Source organism: Gopherus flavomarginatus, chromosome 4, assembly GCF_025201925.1.
Source record: "Gopherus flavomarginatus isolate rGopFla2 chromosome 4, rGopFla2.mat.asm, whole genome shotgun sequence".
In the NCBI taxonomy this organism is placed as follows: domain Eukaryota; kingdom Metazoa; phylum Chordata; order Testudines; family Testudinidae; genus Gopherus; species Gopherus flavomarginatus.
In genome coordinates, this window is record NC_066620.1 from 111876194 (window position 1) to 111895034 (window position 18841).

At 49.3% G+C, this 18841-nt stretch overlaps 1 protein-coding gene across 1 annotated transcript; it reads right to left on the minus strand.

The window, feature by feature from the left end:
* Nucleotides 1–11301: 11301 nt before the first annotated feature.
* SLC35D3 (solute carrier family 35 member D3) lies at nt 11302–16964 on the minus strand. The gene is made up of 2 exons (XM_050951608.1): nt 16529–16964; nt 11302–13826 (listed from the first exon to the last, which is right to left on the minus strand). Exons 1-2 carry the CDS (start codon nt 16962–16964, stop codon nt 13018–13020), a joined length of 1245 nt encoding a protein of 414 aa, XP_050807565.1. The 3' UTR covers nt 11302–13017.
* Nucleotides 16965–18841: the final 1877 nt, after the last annotated feature.

The following is an 18841-nucleotide window of genomic DNA, read 5'->3' on the forward strand; positions in this document are numbered from 1 at the left end:
GCTACTCCCCTCGTGGGGGTGGATTTTTTACAGCGCTGGTGCCACAACTACACAGCCATGTTAAAGCACTGCCACGGCAGCACTTTAACGTTGCTAATGAAGCCATACCCTTAGTTGTATGTTAGAACTATAACAGTCAGGTTTTCTGTGTTCCCTGGTGGCTGCAGGGTAGAGCTTAGGGTGTCCCACTGAAGGTTAGAGCCCCCGTGCTTGATCAAGGGTAGGCAGATTTATTGGGGTGGGGTAGGGAATGGTCTGGCCTACTAGTCAGAGAAAGCATCCAGGCTGGGGAACAAAGGCAAAGGGCAGCACCAGAGTCAATTGCCAGGGATCAAGCCAGAGTCAGAACCAGGAATCGAAGCTGAGGGTCAGAGCCAAGGGTCAAAAGCCAGGGGTTGGAACCAGGACAGGTAACTGAAGAATAGAGATGAGGTAAATATCAAGCACGGAACAGAAGTATGGTGGAAACAGGAGTAAAGGCAGGAGCAGAGCAGGAACAGGGTTGGGTGCAGGAGGCAGGCACATGCATCCATAACAGGAAATCACCTTGCTACTCAGGCAAACTTCTTATGCCTCCTTCTGGCTTACATAGCATGAATGGACCAATCAGTGGAGCATGGCCAACCTCCAGTCAGGCTCCTGTGGTTCGTGCCTTGGCTGAGGCTATAATCCTGTGAACTAGCTCCTGGACCCACCTGGTTTCACCAGGCCCTCACTGGAACCAGGCTGTAGGAGCTGTCTGGGGCCCCTAGACCTGGGTTCAAAACCTAGGACATCACAGCTGGAAGGCAATAAGGTAGGTGTATGTTCCAAACTCTGCACAGTGTATGTAACCATACTGTAAAGCTCGCTGGTGTAACATTTGGTGTATATGGTTCTCTAGGGTTGTTTTACTGGAGTATTTTGCTACTTTAAGGACCTATTCTGCCACCACACACATGGCATGGATAGACTGATTTTGAATAGCTACTTATTATTATTTTATTATTATATTTTGTATTACAGTAGTGCCTTGTAGCTCCAGCCCTAATGCAAAACACATAACGAAGAGATGGTCACTGTCCTAAAGAGCTTATAGTCTAAGTATGAGGGCAACAGGGGATACAACAAACAGATGGCAGGAGCACAAGGTAACAGTGAGATGATTAAGATCTGTGTGATAAGCAGTGGTCACAGCAACCCAGCTGCCTAACCACTGTCGAGTGTTCTGTAGGCATGACAGCAGGTGAGGGTCTTAAGGAAGGATTTGAAAGAGCACCATGTGGTGGCTTTGAGGCTTTGCTTTTTTTGATACTATTGAGAGTAATGTTCGTAAACATTTGCTCCTCCACAACAAGATGGGAATTGTCTATATCAGGTCAATTCCATGGCTGATCTGGTTGGAACATATTAATCGTTCCTTAATGAATAATAACTTTTATGCTCCTCTGGGATTCAAGATTAAGCTAACAAAGATCTAGCGTTTTTCTTTAGGAATATTGCTACTTGGAATCAAATGAGTCACATTATTAATAAAAGGAATCTTTCCCTCCCTCATCTTTTAATTTTCACATGCATGTTTCACTTATAATGAACAAAACAATCAAACTAATGTTAAACTAATTAGTCAGTTCTTATGCTGTTGGACTTTTTCACTAGGGATAATATAGATAGAAAGAGAAGCATAGAAAGACATTCTGTACACCACACCATCTTGAGTTGTAATTACTAATTCTTCACTATTTTACGTAGTAGATTTCAGCTTTAGTGACCCCTATGTGTATCAAGGGATCGGTTGGCTACATGGAACAAACTTTATTTTCCAAAAACCATGTGCTTCGATGTGTTTGAAACTTGTTTGCAATGAATAACTTGGCTTTCAGTGGTAAGGATCAGATTGGAAATAATTTCACGGATTTAGTTTCATAGAATTATAGAAAGTAGATCATCCAGTTCCTCTCCCTTCTGATGTGTATTGGCAAGTGATTTTGTCCTTTCTAGCTTTAAATATCAGAAGCAATTGGGCTTTTATCATTTTATATGTATACAGTGCCTAGCACAGTGCGGTCCTGAGTCTTGGTTTCTAGGCACAACCTCAATACAAACAAATAATTATCCTAACAGAAGAATATTCCACAGCATAAGATATCTTAGTATCAAGTTCTCTCTGGTAGCACACATTTTCTCTTTGTTAATTGCATCCCACTAACCTTGTAGTAGTCAGGCTGAATTACTGTACTCTCCCATGCTGACATTTAAGCTCTTCTTTGACGTTGCCAAAAGACAAGAAAGAATTGAATAACTCCACTATAGGTAAAGAATGGGACAGCTTGTGGGCCAGTCAGTCTGGGTCAGTGTCTTCCTCTCCATTGACCTTACTGGATTAACATTGGTGTGACAGCAGAATTTTTATTTTTCATATTTATTAGAAAGCCCTGATCTCAACAACTTTAGACTCTTATACAAATAATTCAAAGGTACAAATCAATGGATGCAAATCCAAACTATTATTGCCCTGCCCTTTGATACCAGTGTCCCATTATGATATAGCATCAGCCCCCTGCTGCGTTATAGCAGAAATTCAGGGCTTCGCTGGTCATGTTCTAGTGGAGGAGAAAAACAACAACATGGAGTCTAGATATATTCTAGGTGTAAGTTTCTTTATTTATACATAAACACCAGTCCCGGAACAGAGATACACATAATCCCTTCTTCAGGAATCTCATCCCAAGACCAATGCCTAGTTCTCAGAAAGCAACTATTCCTGAAGAATGGACTCTAATCAGAGCCCAAGGCAGAGAACAGACAGTCCTGCGGCTCAGACAGCTCCCCGTACCCAGGACCACTTCCTCTGCACAGAACCTTCCATAATAAAAACACAGAATGTATTCCCAAGATTGAACATTTGCTTGCAAGCTAAAGGGAGGGTAGGGCAGGAAGAAAACTGGAAAGACCGTGTAGCAGGGCCACCGGGTGAAACCTGCCATAACGATACAATGATTTATACAACTGAACTAACCTCTATCTCCCAAAATATAAACTAACAAATAACAAACTCCATCACATAAACATACTATGGGCTTGTCTGCATTACCCACCGCATCGGCGGGAAGCAATCGATCCAGAGGGGGTCGATTTATTGCCTGCAGGAGGTCCACCGGAGCTGCGGGACCAGCGACCAGCAGAGCACCCCCCCGCGGCATGCCGCAGTGCTTGGGGTGGCAAAATGTCTAGAGCCGCCCCTGTATGCTATTCACGTATTGTGTATCTTACTTAGATTGAACCCGCGCGGTAGTGTAGACAAACACATAGTTCCTCAATATGCCTAGTCAGAAAAGGCCAGGAAAATAGATTAGCCTCTAAACTGTTGCCCTAAATGTTAACAATTCCAGAGCCTGTCAGTCCAAGGGGAGAACGGAGTTCCAGAGTCAAAGAATCCTCACAGAAAACAGCCTGCCACCAGCTTCCTAACTTGGAGTCAGGGGGCTGTCAGCTTTCATGTCACCACTAGCCATAACTGAAGTGGTGTCTCTCAGGGAAACAGGACTTTCTTAGGACTACATCAGCAATTTACAGCACTGCAACTCTCCCGCTCAGGGGTGTGAAAAAACGCCCCCCTGAGCAACAAAAGATTTAGTGCTGGAACGCTCCTGGTGGTAAAGTTACCACCCCTCGTTCAGGGTGATTATTTTTTATTGCCGAGAGAGCTCTCCCCGGGCAATAGAGCGTGACTACACTGCCCATGTCACACCGCTGCCGTGACAGTGTAGATGTACCCTTACTCTGCCCTGGCAAGATGGAAATGTTGCTTCTCTACGTGCAGGGGTGCCATCTAGAGGGAAAGGGGGGAGATTCTGCTTCCCCTCCAGTTTCCACACACATCCTAGCCCCAGGTGGAGCTCTTTGCTGCAGCACAGCCTGAATGTGGAATGGGAGTTCTGCAGAGGAAAGGTGCTGCTCCCAGTTTGTGCCCCTGGGGCAAGGAGTCAGTATTTTGCTTACAAACAGGGGGAGGGTGATTAAGATAAGAAAGGGCTGGTAATTAAATTAAGGATCTGGCAGTTATTAAATGAGCCTGTAAAAAGGAATCCTGGGAGAGGGGATGGTTTAAAGACAGAATGCAGGGAACTCAGACGAAATACAGCCAAGGTTACATTCAGAAAAGAGGGAGATCTGAAAGGGATAGGTGAAAAGAAGGGACCAAAAAGGGAAGGATTAGCATGTCACCACAGCACTGTAGTATCTGAGCGCCTTACAATGTTTAACCTATTTCTCCTAACAGCCCCTCTGTGAGATAGGGCAGTGATGTTATCCCCATTGTACAGATGGGGCACTGAGGCACAGAGAGGCTAAAGACCAGATTTTCAAAGGTATTTAGGCACCTAGTGGGATTTTCAAAAGCGTCTAGAAGGTTAGGAGCTTTGTAACCCCTACTAGCTGCCTAGCTGCATCTTTGGGTGCCTAAAAACCTTTGAAACTCCATCCCTAAGGCACTGGCCTGAGGTCATACAGGAAGTCCAACCTAGGTCTCTGAGGGCTAGCTCCTGATCCATTGGACCAGCCTATCTCTCTGCTGCATGCTGCAAAAAAAGAAGAGTCTGATAGATGGGAGCAAAACCAAGAAGGCCAGTTCTCTGAGATTCCAGCAAATGGTCCCATGTAATTGGAAAGGATGTCATGGTTGACAGCATAAAAAGCACCATGGAGGTCAGGAAGGATGAAGAAAGAGAGAGAATGAGAGGAGATCACTTAACCCCCGAGGGGTGGCAGGTTCTGCCTCATGCTGGGTTGTAAAGCAATGGCTGCTGTGCAGTTATCTCTCACAGCAGACTGCACCTGTATGGCATGCACATCGCTGTCTTCCATGTACTGGGACGGAGCTGGTTATTCCTTATCTAGCTGGAGATTAAATTTTTGGTATGTTATAATATTCCAGGGCTGCACTGTAAGAATGTCAGATTCATTTGTCTAGTCAGCTCAAAAGTGAGGCTAAAACTCTGGAGTTCCAAAGGGCTTTTAAGGTTAACAATAGTAAAGCAACTTCACAGAGCTCATTCTTTGTTCTTTAGCTTTACATTTCAATCTCCTCAACCACTTCAGAAGCACTGGAAATAAAGAAGCAACCAACCTAATCCATACCGTACATCAAATTCTTTTGCAGGCTCAGCTAACACTATAGCATTTGTGGGAATTGGATTTTAATTTTATTTCTTAAAGAAATCGCTTATTCTAAAAAATATTAATGGAATCAATTTTTTTTCCAAGAATGGAGAAGGCGCTGTGATTTTTTTTAAAAGCCTCTTTTCATAACATGCCTCTTACTGAGTCAGACCAATGATCCATTTAGCTCAGTATCCTATCTCCAACAGTGGCCAATACCAGCACTTCATGGGGAGTGTACAGAACAGGGCAATTGGAGTGATCTACCCCCCTCGGCTTCTGCCGCAGAGGTTTAGGGTTACACAAGCATGGGAATGTATGTATCCATGACTAACTTAGCTAATAGCCATTGATGGACCAGTCCTCCATCAACTTATCTAGTTCCTTTTTGAGTTCAGTTATACCTCTGGCCATCACAACATCCCAGGGCAATGAGTTCCACAGGTTGACTGTGCGTTGTGTGAAAAAGTACTTGCTCTTGTTTGTCTTCAAAGGACTGCCTATTAACTTCATTGGGTGACCCCTGGTTTTTATATTGTGGGAAGGTGTAAATACCACTTCTCTAGTCATGTTTTTCACACCATTCATGCTTTTATAAACTTCTATCATATTCCCCCATACACACTTAATCATCTCATTTCTAAAACGAACAGCCCTAAGCTGTTCAGTCTCTCCTCATATGGAAGCCGTTCCATATCCTTCATCATCTTTGTTGCCCTTCTCTGAACCTTTTCTAGTTCCCTTCCAACCCTGATATTCTATGACTTGTCTCCTGGCATCATCTGCTGCTGCAGAGTCCTAATGCCCCTGTCATAAACAGATAGTTAAGGGTTAATGTCTCTTTTACCTATAAAGGGTTAACAAACAGGGACCCAAACACCTGACCAGAGGACCAATCAGAAGACAAGATACTTTCAAATCTCGTGTGGAGGGAAGGCTTTGTTTGTGGGTTTTGGGTTTGGCTTTGTTCTCTCTGGGTCCTGGACGGGGCTAGAGGTGCAACCAGGTTTCTGCCAATCTCCCTGCTACAGTCTTTTATCTATTCAGAATTTTAGGTAAGAAAAGGCGGTCATAGTCTTTTAATTTGTTTTTTTCCATTTGCATATGTGTACTTGCTGGAAGTAGCTTAAATTGTGTTTCTGCTGGAGAAAGTTTCTTTCTATTGTTTATAAGTTGAAAGACGCTGTAACTTTTTGCCATCTAAAGTGCAGAGATAAACCTTTTACTTTTTTCTTTCTTTTTTATTAAAAGTTTTGCTTTTGAAGACCTGTTTGATTGTTTTTTTCCCAGTTGAGGCTCTAGGGAATTGAGTCTGTATATACCAGGGAATTGGTGGGGAGAAGGAAAGGATAAATTTCCTCTTTGTGTTAGATTCACGCAGCTTGAATCTGTATTGCCTCTGGGTGAGGGGGGAAGCAGGGAGGGAAAGGTAAATTTCCTCTTTGTGTTAGATTCACGGAACTTGAATCTGTATTGTCTCTGGGAGAAGGGGAGAGAGAAACTTGATCTCTCTGTGTTGTGTTTCAAGGAATTGAATCACGGTATCTCCTAGTGTACCCAGGCAGGAAAGATCTGGGAGGAGGTAAAGAGGGGGGAGGGAATGGTTTATTTCCCTTTGGTGTGAGACTCAAGGAATCTGGGTCTTGGGGTCCCCAGGGAAAGTTTTGGGGGGACCAGAGGGTATCAGGCCCTAAAAAATTCCTGATTGGTGGCAGCGCTACAGAATCTAAGCTGGTAATTAAGCTTAGAGGACTTTATGCTAGTACCCATATTCTGGACGCTAAGGTCCCGATTTGGGAATTATACTATGACAGCCCCCCATCTACTAATATAATACAAGGGTTCTCAAACTGGGGTTGGGACCCCTCAGGGGGGGTCATGAGGTTATTACATGGGCTCTGTCAGCCTCTACTCCAAACCCTGCTTTGCCTCCAGCATTTATAATGGTGTTAAATATATAAAAAAGTGTTTTTAATTTATAAGAGGTCACACAGAGGCTTGCTATTTTAAAGGGGTCACCAGTACAAAAGTTTGAGACCCTTCATAGGCGGCAGGTTATATACTTTTGTGCTGCTCAGGCACCAGGAATATTCAGGGCTAGGGGCCCTGCTCCACCAATATTTGGAGCTGGGTCTCTCCCCTGGCCCTGCCTGGATCGGCCCCCCTGCCGCATCCCTGCCTGAAAGAAAGTGGCATATGCCTCTCCCATGCCTGCTTGTGCTGCTGGTGTAGCACATTCCTATGCAGAGCCCTGCTCCCGGCAGAACTGCTGTCTGCTGCCCCAGGGTCCTAGTGCCCCCCATTCATTAATGGCAGGGCAGGCTGCCCTTACCCTGCCCTTCCACTCTAGCCCTGAGCCTCTCCAATGCCCCAAACCCCTCAGCCCCAGCCAGATCCCTCATCCCCCTGTACCCTAATCCTCTGCCCCAGCCTTGAGCCCCCTCCTGCATCATGAATCCCTCATCCCCCAGCCCCAGCCAGAGCCCTCATCCCCTCACACCCTAATCCTCTGCCCCAGCCCTGAGCTCCCTCCTGCATCATGAACCCTTCATCCTCAGCCCCACAGCCCTCACTCCACACCCCAACCCTCTGCTCTAGCCCTGAGTCCCCTCCTGCATCATGAACCCCTCATCCTCAGCCCCAACCCTCATCCCCCTGCACCCTAATCCTCTGCCTCAGCCCTGAGCCCCCCTGCATCATGAACCCCTCATCCTCAGCCCTACACCCCTGCACTCCCTCCTATCCCCAAACTCCCTCCCAGAGTATGCACCCTTTCCCCTTTCCCACATCCCCACCCCCAAACTCCCTCCCAGAGCCTGCACCCCTCACTTCCTCCTATACCCCCACTCCCAGTCCAGAGGCTGAACCCAAACTCCATCCCAAAGCCTGCACCCCTCACCCCTCCTGCACACCCACCCTCTGCCCCAGCCCAGAGCCTGCACCTAGCACTCAAACTCCATTCCAAAGCCTGCACTCTGCATCCCTCATGCACCCTAATCCCCAGCCCAGGACCTGCACCCCAGACCTCTTCCTCCCAATCCAAACCCCCTCCCAGAGCCTTAGGCAGGTGGAGGTGGAGTTTGGGGGGTGGGTTCTGGGCACCACCAAAATTTCTACAAACTTGCCACCCATGGATATAATATATGGAGATATACCTATTTCACAGAGCTGGAAGGGATGGGACCCTGAGAGGTTGTTGTGTCTAGCCCCCTGTGTTCACTAGCAGGCCCAAATACTGATTTTTTTGCCCCAGATCCCTAAGTGGCCCCTTCAAGGATTGAATTGACAACCCTGGGTTTAGTTGGCCAATGCTTAAACCACTGAACTATCCCTGCCCCAGTCTGCCCCTAACCTTCGGCCTCAGAGGTCACTTCCTTTTTCTAGAAGAACCCTCCATCAGCACAGGGACCCCCCACCTGCAGTCACTGCTCCTGCCCCACAGTGGCCCCATTCCTCACCCCCAGTGAGGCTACGGTGAGGCAGCAGGTGCACACGTGATGGCAGCCGCCCCCTGCCCCAGCACCCATCACAGGGGAGGCGAGGGGAATTCCTGGACCTGAGAGGGGCCCTAGGGGCATATGCAGTGACAGTGGTGCGAGGTGAGTGTGCTGCCGGGGGACAGACAGGGCCCCTCCCCCAGAGCTCACTGCTGCCAGTGGGGAGAGGGCTGAGTGGAGTCCTCCTATTTGGCCCCAGCCCCAGAGCAGCCTGCCTGCACCCCAAACTCATCCCCAGCCTTGCCCCACCCCAAAGCCCACACCCCCAGCTAGAGCCCTCACCCCCCGCATCCTTACCCTGTGCCCTAGCCCTGAGCCCCTCTCACACCCCAAACCTCTCATCCCCAGCCACACCGCACAGCCCTCATCTCTGCATCCCCTCCCACCACACCCACTCCCATCCCCAAACTCCATCCCAGAGCCTGCACCCCTCACTCCCTTCTGCACACACACACACACACACACACACACCCGCCCCAGCCCAGAGCCTGCACCCAAACTCCATCTCAGAGCCTCCACCCCCACCCCCTTCTCATACTCCCTCTCCTGCTCCCAAACTCCCTCCCAGAGCCTGCACCCCTCACACCCTCCTGCACACACACCCTACCCCAGCCCAGAGCCTACACCCAAACTCAGTCCCAGAGCCTGCACTCCTCACCCCCACCAGCTGCCCCAGCCCAGAGCCTGCACCCAGCACCTGAACTGCATCCCAGAGCCTGCACCCCAGACTCCCTCCCCCACCCAAACTCCCTCCCAGAGCCCAACCTCTCACCTCTTCTGCACCCAAACTCCTTCCCAGAACTTGCACCCATGCTGGCCCCAATCCCTTGCCCCAGCTCAGGGACTGCACCCCGTTCCTCCTCCCCCCTCCCAAACTCCCTCCCAGAACCTTAGGCAGGTGGGGGGCAGAGATTGGGGGGACGGGTTCTGGGCATCACCAAAATTTCTACAAACCTGCCAGTCCTGTCCCTGGGGAATTAGTGCATTGCCACGTGCAGAAGGGTGGGAACAGAGGATCTGCTGTTAAAAGATTCCTTTAGTCCTTCCTCCCACCATAGTAGGGGTGACATCCTTTTCAGACCTATGTCCTATGTAGTGCCACAAAGGTGTCAATAGGGCAGGTTCACCCTGCCATTCCACTAACTTGGACAGAGGATGATTTCTCCTTGGGATCTCCCTGGCACTCAGCAGAGATACTTAGACTGGGCACTGGTAACTGGATTTGCCCGGGAGTGAATTAGAAGAGGCAAGGAGTGGGAAGAGAAGAAAAACAACAACGACATGCTCATCAATTACAGAAACAAGCGTGCAGTAAGTGAACAGCTTTCCAATGACCTCCAGCAAACTACTGAAGCATGAACATTGCAGCTAATTGATGGGCAAAGTTGATTGACTGCTCTGCAGTTGTAGAGGTTTCAGATTAAAAACCAGGCAATATGGGGAAACATCAAAGCAATATGGGGAAATATATCTGATGGGGGAGAGAAAGTAAGGAGGATCAGATCTTTGGCTTTGGATTTTTATCACCAAAACTTTAAATTGCCAACAGTTAATTTAAAAGTCTGAGCTGAAAAAAGCTGTGTCTTTCTAGGTACTTAAACCTTTCCCTGCAGCAAACAGAGGTAACTAAATATTTGGTTAATGGAGGCTATTAAACAATAGCAATAAACAGACCATGAACATCTATAGCAGTTTATAAATAAGTGAATACATATTTAAAGTAGATCTTCTTTCATCCTCACCTGTTTATTTACAGGCAGTGGTACTTTCCTTCTGGCAATAAAGGCAAAGCCAAGATCAGGTTTACTACTGTAAAATAAGTTAAAAACATATATCTTAAAAAACAATATTGTCATCTTCACATTTATCAGGCATCATTTTTTTAAACAAATAAAATAAAGATGCCAGTCTGGCTTTCCTGCCCGGTTTTTATTAATTCCCTGTTTTGTAATTCTACAGCAGGTGTTGCTCACTGGCGTATTGACACTAACATTAATGTTTATTTTGAAAGAAGTCATTATACACTATTATCACAACTGTGGCACCAGGAGAATTTCTATCTTTCCGGCTTTCTGAATGCACGTCTGTGGACATTGAAGATGACCAATCAACACCCTAATATAATCAGCACACCAAGTGTTCTGCACAAGTCTGATATTCACATCTTTACTACACTAAACCATTTGTTACCTTGGCCTAATGTTAAAGGGTGGAAATAATAGTTAATTCACCTCACAGCGATGTCATGAGTAAGAAATAATATTTATTAAACATTTTAAAATGAAAATAATATTCAGGGCTATTATATTAATGACAAATAGGATATTGTTTTGTCAATCTTTAATTCTAAATTGATAGCAGATTGACAGTTTTGCTACCAAATCAACCTAGAAATTTGGTCAGGGAAATCACTGGCTAGTGCAAAAGATGCTTAAAGCTGCACAGCTTAGCAGCCACTTGGGAATTCTTGTATTCCTCTGCATACCCCTAATTCTTGTACCAGTGATGTCTGACAATGCTGACAGCGGCGGTGTAACACGTTGAAGGAATTTAGAAGTGATACAGGTGCAGGAATTATGAAAGTGAACTAAAAACGAGCACCCTGGAACAGCTGCAATAAGAAAACCAGGAGGCTTCTGTAAAGCAGTGCATTTTATTTCCACTTGTCATTCTCCAGATTAATTGAAGTCTTTCGTTAATGCAATTAACATGCCTCAGCATGAGGCAATATTTTTATTTTATTTCGCAACAGTCTCCTTCATTGGAAAACTCAGTTTTATTTACCAAATCCCCATTTTTAATGTAGGGAATTCTTAAACACTCAAGATTAGTTATATACAAGCTACGGTATAACCACATTTTATTGAATATGCAAATGTACAAAATTGTAACAGCAGCTTTTAACAGTTAAATTCTGTTAGAATTCCCATATGTTTCTACTTTCGTACTTGAACAATAAGCAGCAAACCATTACATTTCCACCAGGCATGGGGAAAAGGTGTTATAATATGATTGCATGAGATTAGCTTTCTACAGCATGTTTTCCAATGTGCTAAACAGGTAACAGTGTTCTATGTCAGGAAATCTAAGGCTGTGATGCAGTCAGTATTTGACCCTCACCCATAGACACAAAATACTGAACACAGTGAGAACAGATTGGCAATTAATGTGGTGTTCAGTGGCCTGCATGGATAAAAAAGAAATTGATTATTTTAATGATCCCGCTACCAGTAAGAAAAGCCGACTTCATTATTCTAGAATGCATTTTTTTAAATTAATGTACTTTATAAACAATAAATAGAGAATTTATTTAAAAATACATGAAGAAGGTTGAACAGAAGGTAAACATGATATTTCAGATCACAGTAAATGACTCTCATTACTTCAGTGCAGTTGTACATTGAGTGCAGCATACAGCTCTGTGTGCCACTTCTTCAACAGCTCAGCTATTTTAGGCTCTGTCATAAACATCTTTAGCCCTGAACACCATCTTTTCAAAAAATATATTTTAAAAGTTATATTTCTGGATGCTACATTAAAAAATGTTATTGCATACTGATCTGTATTTATACACACATACACACACATATGGACATAATCTAAAACGAACAAACTGCTCTAGAACCTGATTCTGAAAATATTTACTACTGGTCTTAAGTAATTCCAATGGCTTCACTGAAGGATGCTCCATGGGTCTAATACAAAACACAACTTTAATGAGGAGTGATTGCAAAGTAGTAAACATTTGTAGGATGAGATCCTTATTTTGCTGATCAGAGCTTCTCAACAGTTCGGGTCTGATTCTGATCTCACTCTTTTATAAATCAGGAGTAACTCCACTGAAGACAATGGAATTACATTTAGTGTAAACCAACTTTAAGGCCTGCTCTACACATAGATTGTGTACTAAATTAACTGTTTCGGTTAGGGTTGTGATTTTATACTAATAAAATTAGTGTGGTACAGCTCTTTGCATGGATACTGTTATACTGTTACAACAGTATAACGCAGTGGTCTCCAAAGTGGGGTGTGCACAACCCAGGGGGTGCGCAAGAGGATCCTTCGAGATGCGCAGCAGGAGGAGCACCGCCGGAGCAGTGCCGCTTCAGCAATGCGGGTGGAAGCCTGAGCACCCTTTTTTTTTTTTTTTTTTTTTTGCTTGGGGTGGAAAAAATGGTAGAGTCAGCCCTGCAGTGTGGCAGGGGGTGTGTGCTCAAAAATTTTTTACTAATAGGGGTACATGATCAAAAAAGTTTGGAGACCACTGGTATAAAGTATAACCGTATAAAGGTGCTTAAAATGTATCTTGTGTCTCCCTCCCTACACAAGGAACCGAGTAGATGTGTCTTCAACCAATAAAATATTTTTAAAATTCTGCTTTTCAGGGAGTTGGTAACTCCTCGTTTTCTATTAAATAATCTTTCTTTCTATAATTAGTCCCCCTAACCAACCTCCATACCCCAAGGTAGGCCTCTTTTAATGAGCTCTTGTTAACTTCTTCAGTGCTAGCTTCTTTTTGGACAATCTCCTCAGTGCTGTCCTGGTCCTCTACACACTGACTGTCCCCAGTTGCTGATTCCTTTACAGCTGTCTCTTCAGTCCCTTTCTCCTTGGACTTCTCCTTCATTACAAATGGTGGTTGGCCTCCAGCATGTCCCTTCTCCTCTTCCTCTCTAGCTTCTTTCTCCAGGTCTTCATAGTTGCTCTGCCGTCTGGTCTCAATGTATTTGACCACACAGTAAATGACAGAGCCCAAGGTATTGACCACTACACCTGCTATAAACAACTTTGTGGGCGCCACATCATTGAATGCCACCATCCCCACTGTGATGGTTGCTATGCTCTTCACCACCCCAACAAAGCTGGTGGTCACAGCTGAGTTAATGTAGGTGCAGTGAAGGGTGGTAAAGTTCATGGCACAGCCAAAGAAGATGCAAGCAATAAAGATGCATGTCATGACAGGGTCCTTCCAGCCTGGGAAAGACCAGACATTGATGGAATCCATGCTGGCAAAGGAGCAGATAATGAGAAAAGGAGTAGCTGAAACAGCAATGGCATATTGGGCTGTCAGGGGTCCATAGTCATTATCTGCACTTGTCTTTTGAATGAGCACCAAATATGCAGCATGTACCAGCACAGCCAGCGCTCCTGTCACATACCCTACGGGGTCACCAGTCAGGTCACCAGCTCCTGCCAGAAGAGACAGAAAGAACAATGCATTTACAAGAGAGAGAGAAAGAGATGAGGAGTGGGAACCACCTTCTTATTTGTGACATTATTTAAGACCAAACAGAGAGACAATATCTGTTTAAATGAATGTTACTGATGATTTCTGATTACTATCCTAAATTACACTATCTTCTGACCAATAGATAGATGAAAAGTCACCATCCCATACAAAATCTCACTCTCCCTTATTTCAAAGTCATAACTTTAAAATATTATTCTCCAGATCAGACCCAGCCAGATAGTTTTATCTCAGAGCCAAAATTAGTTTGCATCCACTCTTTTTTTTGGGGGAGGGGGGGGGAGTAAGGAAGGAAAGAAGGAAAGAGAGAAGGAAGAGAAAGGAAACATTCAGTTGATATATAATCATAGCAGGAAAATATTTTTGTATTGCTGCCTCTGCCTCAAACTATCCCCAGAGCTCAGTACCAGCGGGATGTGCCATTTAGCTTTCAATGTTCAGTCTCCTGATCTTGCTCTTCCTACCTCCCCCCAGTAAAGCAGGAAGCTGCTGGCGTCCAGAGAAGGAGCCCAGGGTTTGGTTTCAGTGCAAAATGAACCGTATGTTTTTCATTCCGGTTCCATGGATAGTTCATAAATCCGTGTGTTGCCAAGTCCCTAGCAGAGCCAGATTCTGCCTTCCGAACCCACACATGGATGTCACCGTTGCTGTCAATGGGAGTAAAGCGTGAGGATCCGAGGGCAGAGTTTGGCTTTCCCTCTTGATGCCCGGTTGCAGCTTCCAGCTCCCGCCTCCTTTCCAGATCCCCGGCTTCCCTGCTGCAGCCTCCGATCTACCCCAGCCCCTCAAGGAGAAGCCAGGCAGCTCCCAAGGGCGCAGAACTCGTGCGTGGGAGAAGGGACAAGGGTGATCGCCTTCTCAACTCCTATTTCTGTGTAGCCCACCAGTATAACCGGGCCACTCCTCGCTGGGCCGTGTAGCCCCAGAGCTGGAAACCACCCCCGTTCACCAGACGTGCCCTGCACAACGGGATCGCTGCTCCCATGCCACAGAGGGTTGGGAACAATGTAACCTCTTGCCCCCCAGAATAACAGTCCCGCGTGCTGACCTATTCCAAGCTCAGAGGGGAGCGGGAGGAAAGGGGGAAGCAGGGATGACAGATCTGCGCAGACAGAGCGAGCGGAGGGGTGGAAGGGAACAGAGGGGCTAAGGAGTGGCAGGGAGGGGGGAGGATGACAGGAGTGTGCTGGGGGAGGAGGGGCTGCAAGAGGAAGATGAGGTGGAGGGTTGGAACAGGGATGGGAGGGAAGATGCTGGGGGGTAAGGGCGGGGGTGAGGGGCTGGCCGAATGGCAGAAGAGGTAACGGCAATGGGGTGAAGGGTTGGTGGGGGAGGGAGAGGTGTGAGGGCTTGGGGCGCGGGGGAGGGGAGAGCAGCGCTGGTGACGGGGCGGGAGGGAAGGTGGTGGGGGGAGATTTGGGTGTGGATGGGCGATGGGCTGAGAGGCGGGAGATAGGAGGGAAGATGATGGGGTGAGGATGGGAGAGGAGGGGGCAATGGGGATGTGGTGAGGGGGCGATGGGGATGGGAGGTGAGGGGCGGGAGGGAAGGTGGGGACACGGGGCGATGGGGGATGATGGCGGGGCGATGGGGCCGGCAGTGCGGGCGATGGGCTGGGGGGGCGGGAGGGAAGGTGGGGACACGGGGCGATGGGGATGGGGGATGATGGAGGGGCGATGGGGCCGGCAGTGCGGGCGAGGGGTTGGCGGGGCGGGAGGGAAGGTGGGGACAAGAGGCGATGGGAGATGATGGCGGGGCGATGGGGCCGGCAGTGCGGGCGAGGGGCTGGTGGGGACACGGGGCGATGGGGATGGGAGGCGATGGGGGATGATGGCGGGGCGATGGGGATGGGAGGTGAGGCGGGGATCAGCTGGCGGGGCGGGAGGGAAGGTGGGGACACGGGGCGATGGGGGATGATGGCGGGGCGATGGGGATGGGAGGTGAGGCGGGGATCAGCTGGGGGGGCAGGAGGGAAGGTGGGGACACGGGGCGATGGGGATGGGAGGCGATGGGGGATGATGGCGGGGCGATGGGGATGGGAGGTGAGGCGGGGATCAGCTGGCGGGGCGGGAGGGAAGGTGAGGACACGGGCGATGGGGGATGATGGCCGGGCGATGGGGATGGGAGGTGAGGCGGGGATCAGCTGGCGGGGCGGGAGGGAAGGTGAGGACACGGGGCGATGGGGGATGATGGCGGGGCGATGGGGATAGGAGGTGAGGCGGGGATCAGCTGGGGGGGCAGGAGGGAAGGTGGGGACACGGGGCGATGGGGGATGATGGCCGGGCGATGGGGATGGGAGGTGACGCGGGGATCAGCTGGCGGGGCGGGAGGGAAGGTGGGGACACGGGGCGATGGGGGATGATGGCGGGGCGATGGGGATAGGAGGTGAGGCGGGGATCAGCTGGGGGGGCAGGAGGGAAGGTGGGGACACGGGGCGATGGGGGATGATGGCCGGGCGATGGGGATGGGAGGTGACGCGGGGATCAGCTGGGGGGGCAGGAGGGAAGGTGAGGACACGGGGCGATGGGGGATGATGGCGGGGCGATGGGGCCGGCCGTGCGGGCGAGGGGCTGGTGGGGACACGGGGCGATGGGGGATGATGGCGGGGCGATGGGGCCGGCAGAGGAGGGCGGGGCGGGCTCACCTGCCAGCGCGGCCCCGCAGGTGGTGATGAGCACGGCGCCCAGCACCCCGGCCGAGGGGCCGCCGTTCCTGAGCACCAGGACGCCCAGCAGCAGCGTGGCCAGCGGCAGGCAGCGCTTGAACACCACGTACATGGGCAGGCTGAGCCCGCGCAGCGCCCACAGGGTGAGGCTGGACTGCAGCGTGGAGAGCACGGCCACGGCCGCGAAGGGGCGCGCCAGGCTGAGCCCGAAGGGGGGCAGGGCCACCAGCCCCAGGCGCCGCAGCAGCGCCAGGCTGAGGGCGGCCACCGCGCTGCTCAGGCACTGCAGCAGCGTCAGGAAGGCGAAGTGGTAGCGGCTGAGGAGGAACTTGAGCAGGATGTTCAGCGAGCCCGAGAAGAGCCCGTGGGCCACCGCCACCCCGATGCCCAGCGCGCGGCCCTGGCACAGCCGCATGGCAGCCCGCTCTGCCCCGCTGCGCCTGCCGGCGGGAGGAGCTGCGATCCCCGTAGGGCCTGGGAGCCGCCGGCTTTCCCGCCGCCGGAGCAGCAGCAGCAGCAGCAGCTCCGCTCTGTGGGTCCCCGTCCGGGCAAGTGACACTGAGCGCAGCGCCGCTCGCTCGCTCGCAGCAAAGGGACGGGAGGGCGGGGGAGGGGCTGATCTGGGGGCGGGGGGGATCCCATGGAGGATCTCTCCGCAGCCCTTGGAAACCCCTAGTCCGGAGGAGCCCGAGTTCCCGCTGACGCGTGCGGGGCTGGGCGCCCGCCTGCGCTTCCCGTTACTTTAATTACAGCGGGATCCTTTTCTTGCGTTTGCCGATTTTCCTTCCTGACCGCTTCCATGGCCCCGGGGTGAGTCGCTGCTGGCCGGGTGGGCTGGGCTGGTTTTGAAGGCAACGCTTTGAAAGGGAAGGGGCTAGCGCTCGGCCAGGGGGTGCACCAGCGCCTGCCCCTCCTCCTTGCACTGTCCCATCTGCACAGGGCAAGCGAGTGAGGCTCTCACCTCTCCTCCCTTTAAACGGCGGAGTGGGATCTGGGCGAACAACGAAATCGCCCAATTTCTTCACCCACAAACACCCTTTGCCCCCCAAAGCGCGACCCACAGGAGGGTCCGCGTGGAATTAATTTACACCCACAGTCTCCCCTCCCTACTCAGTAAGTGACACGGAAAAGGGTGTGGGGGCGGGCGATGGAGGGGGGCTCCGAAGGAAATGCCAATCTCGTCTCTGCCTCGACTCAAGCGCCTCCAGTTTATATTCCCGTGTAACCGGCATACAGCCAGGAGGGGGTAACCCACTGGCAATCCAAGCGTTTTCCGAGGAAGCGAGTGCTGTTGACACAAAGTTTTAAGTACCTAATAAAACATTATGAAACGCCACCTCGGGCTTTTTGTTAGCTCGCCTTGAATTGCGGCGGTTCGACATGGATCAGAGAGATGCCCTGCTTCTCTGCTGGACTGGAGGGGAAAGTCCTGTCCGGAGGCTTCAGAGCAAAGTGCCCGAGCAGACACTGGAAGCTGGAAAGAGCAACTGCACGTGGTGGGGGTTATCTCCCCGAGCTGTTAGGGAACCGCTACCCTGTGCGGACATAACACCCCACCCCGGCACCATGTTGCAGCTTGGTTGCCTCATTAACTTTATAGTCAAAACACCTGTAACCAGGAGTTATGGACGTGCAGGAGAAATGGGCTACCAACCCTCTGTAAAAGCCAAGCAAGTGGAAGGCAGGGGTTTTCGTTTGTTCCCCCCCCCCCTTTTAAAAGCACAGAGGTCTTCTAAAATTAACCAGATCCAAGCAAATCTTATTAATTTGTCTTGTAAAGGTAGCTGAGTGCTTTTCAAAATTGCATAAAGCAGTATTTTCTGAAGAAACACGCCACAGGCTAACCTAACAGTCGGATCTTTTAAATCAAACAAAACGTTAAGAAAAGACGCGCAGAATATGCGCACCCTATCAGCAGGAAGACGCAGATCCGGCAGTAACTTTAGTTTCTGTAACTTTAAAATATTAAAGATTTAGTACAAGGACGTTTCCAACAGTGCATTTTAATCCGCGGAGGGTTAAAACTCAGCAGCTGGTTACAATCGATCAGGAATTTTCTCAGATGATGTCAAATCTAATCCGCTATTGCATTATCACACTGACAATCTAGTTATGACTGCCTATGGTCTCCAAACATTTCAGAACTAAATCAGATGGTTTTTATGACACCATCAGCCAAACAATTAATTCAAGCCCACCAAAAGCTGGCTGGCCGTGCTGCAGTGTATGGGCTGGAAGCTGGTTTGCACGAGTTTTTAGAATTCGGGGCATCAACACAGGTTCACCAGCTAG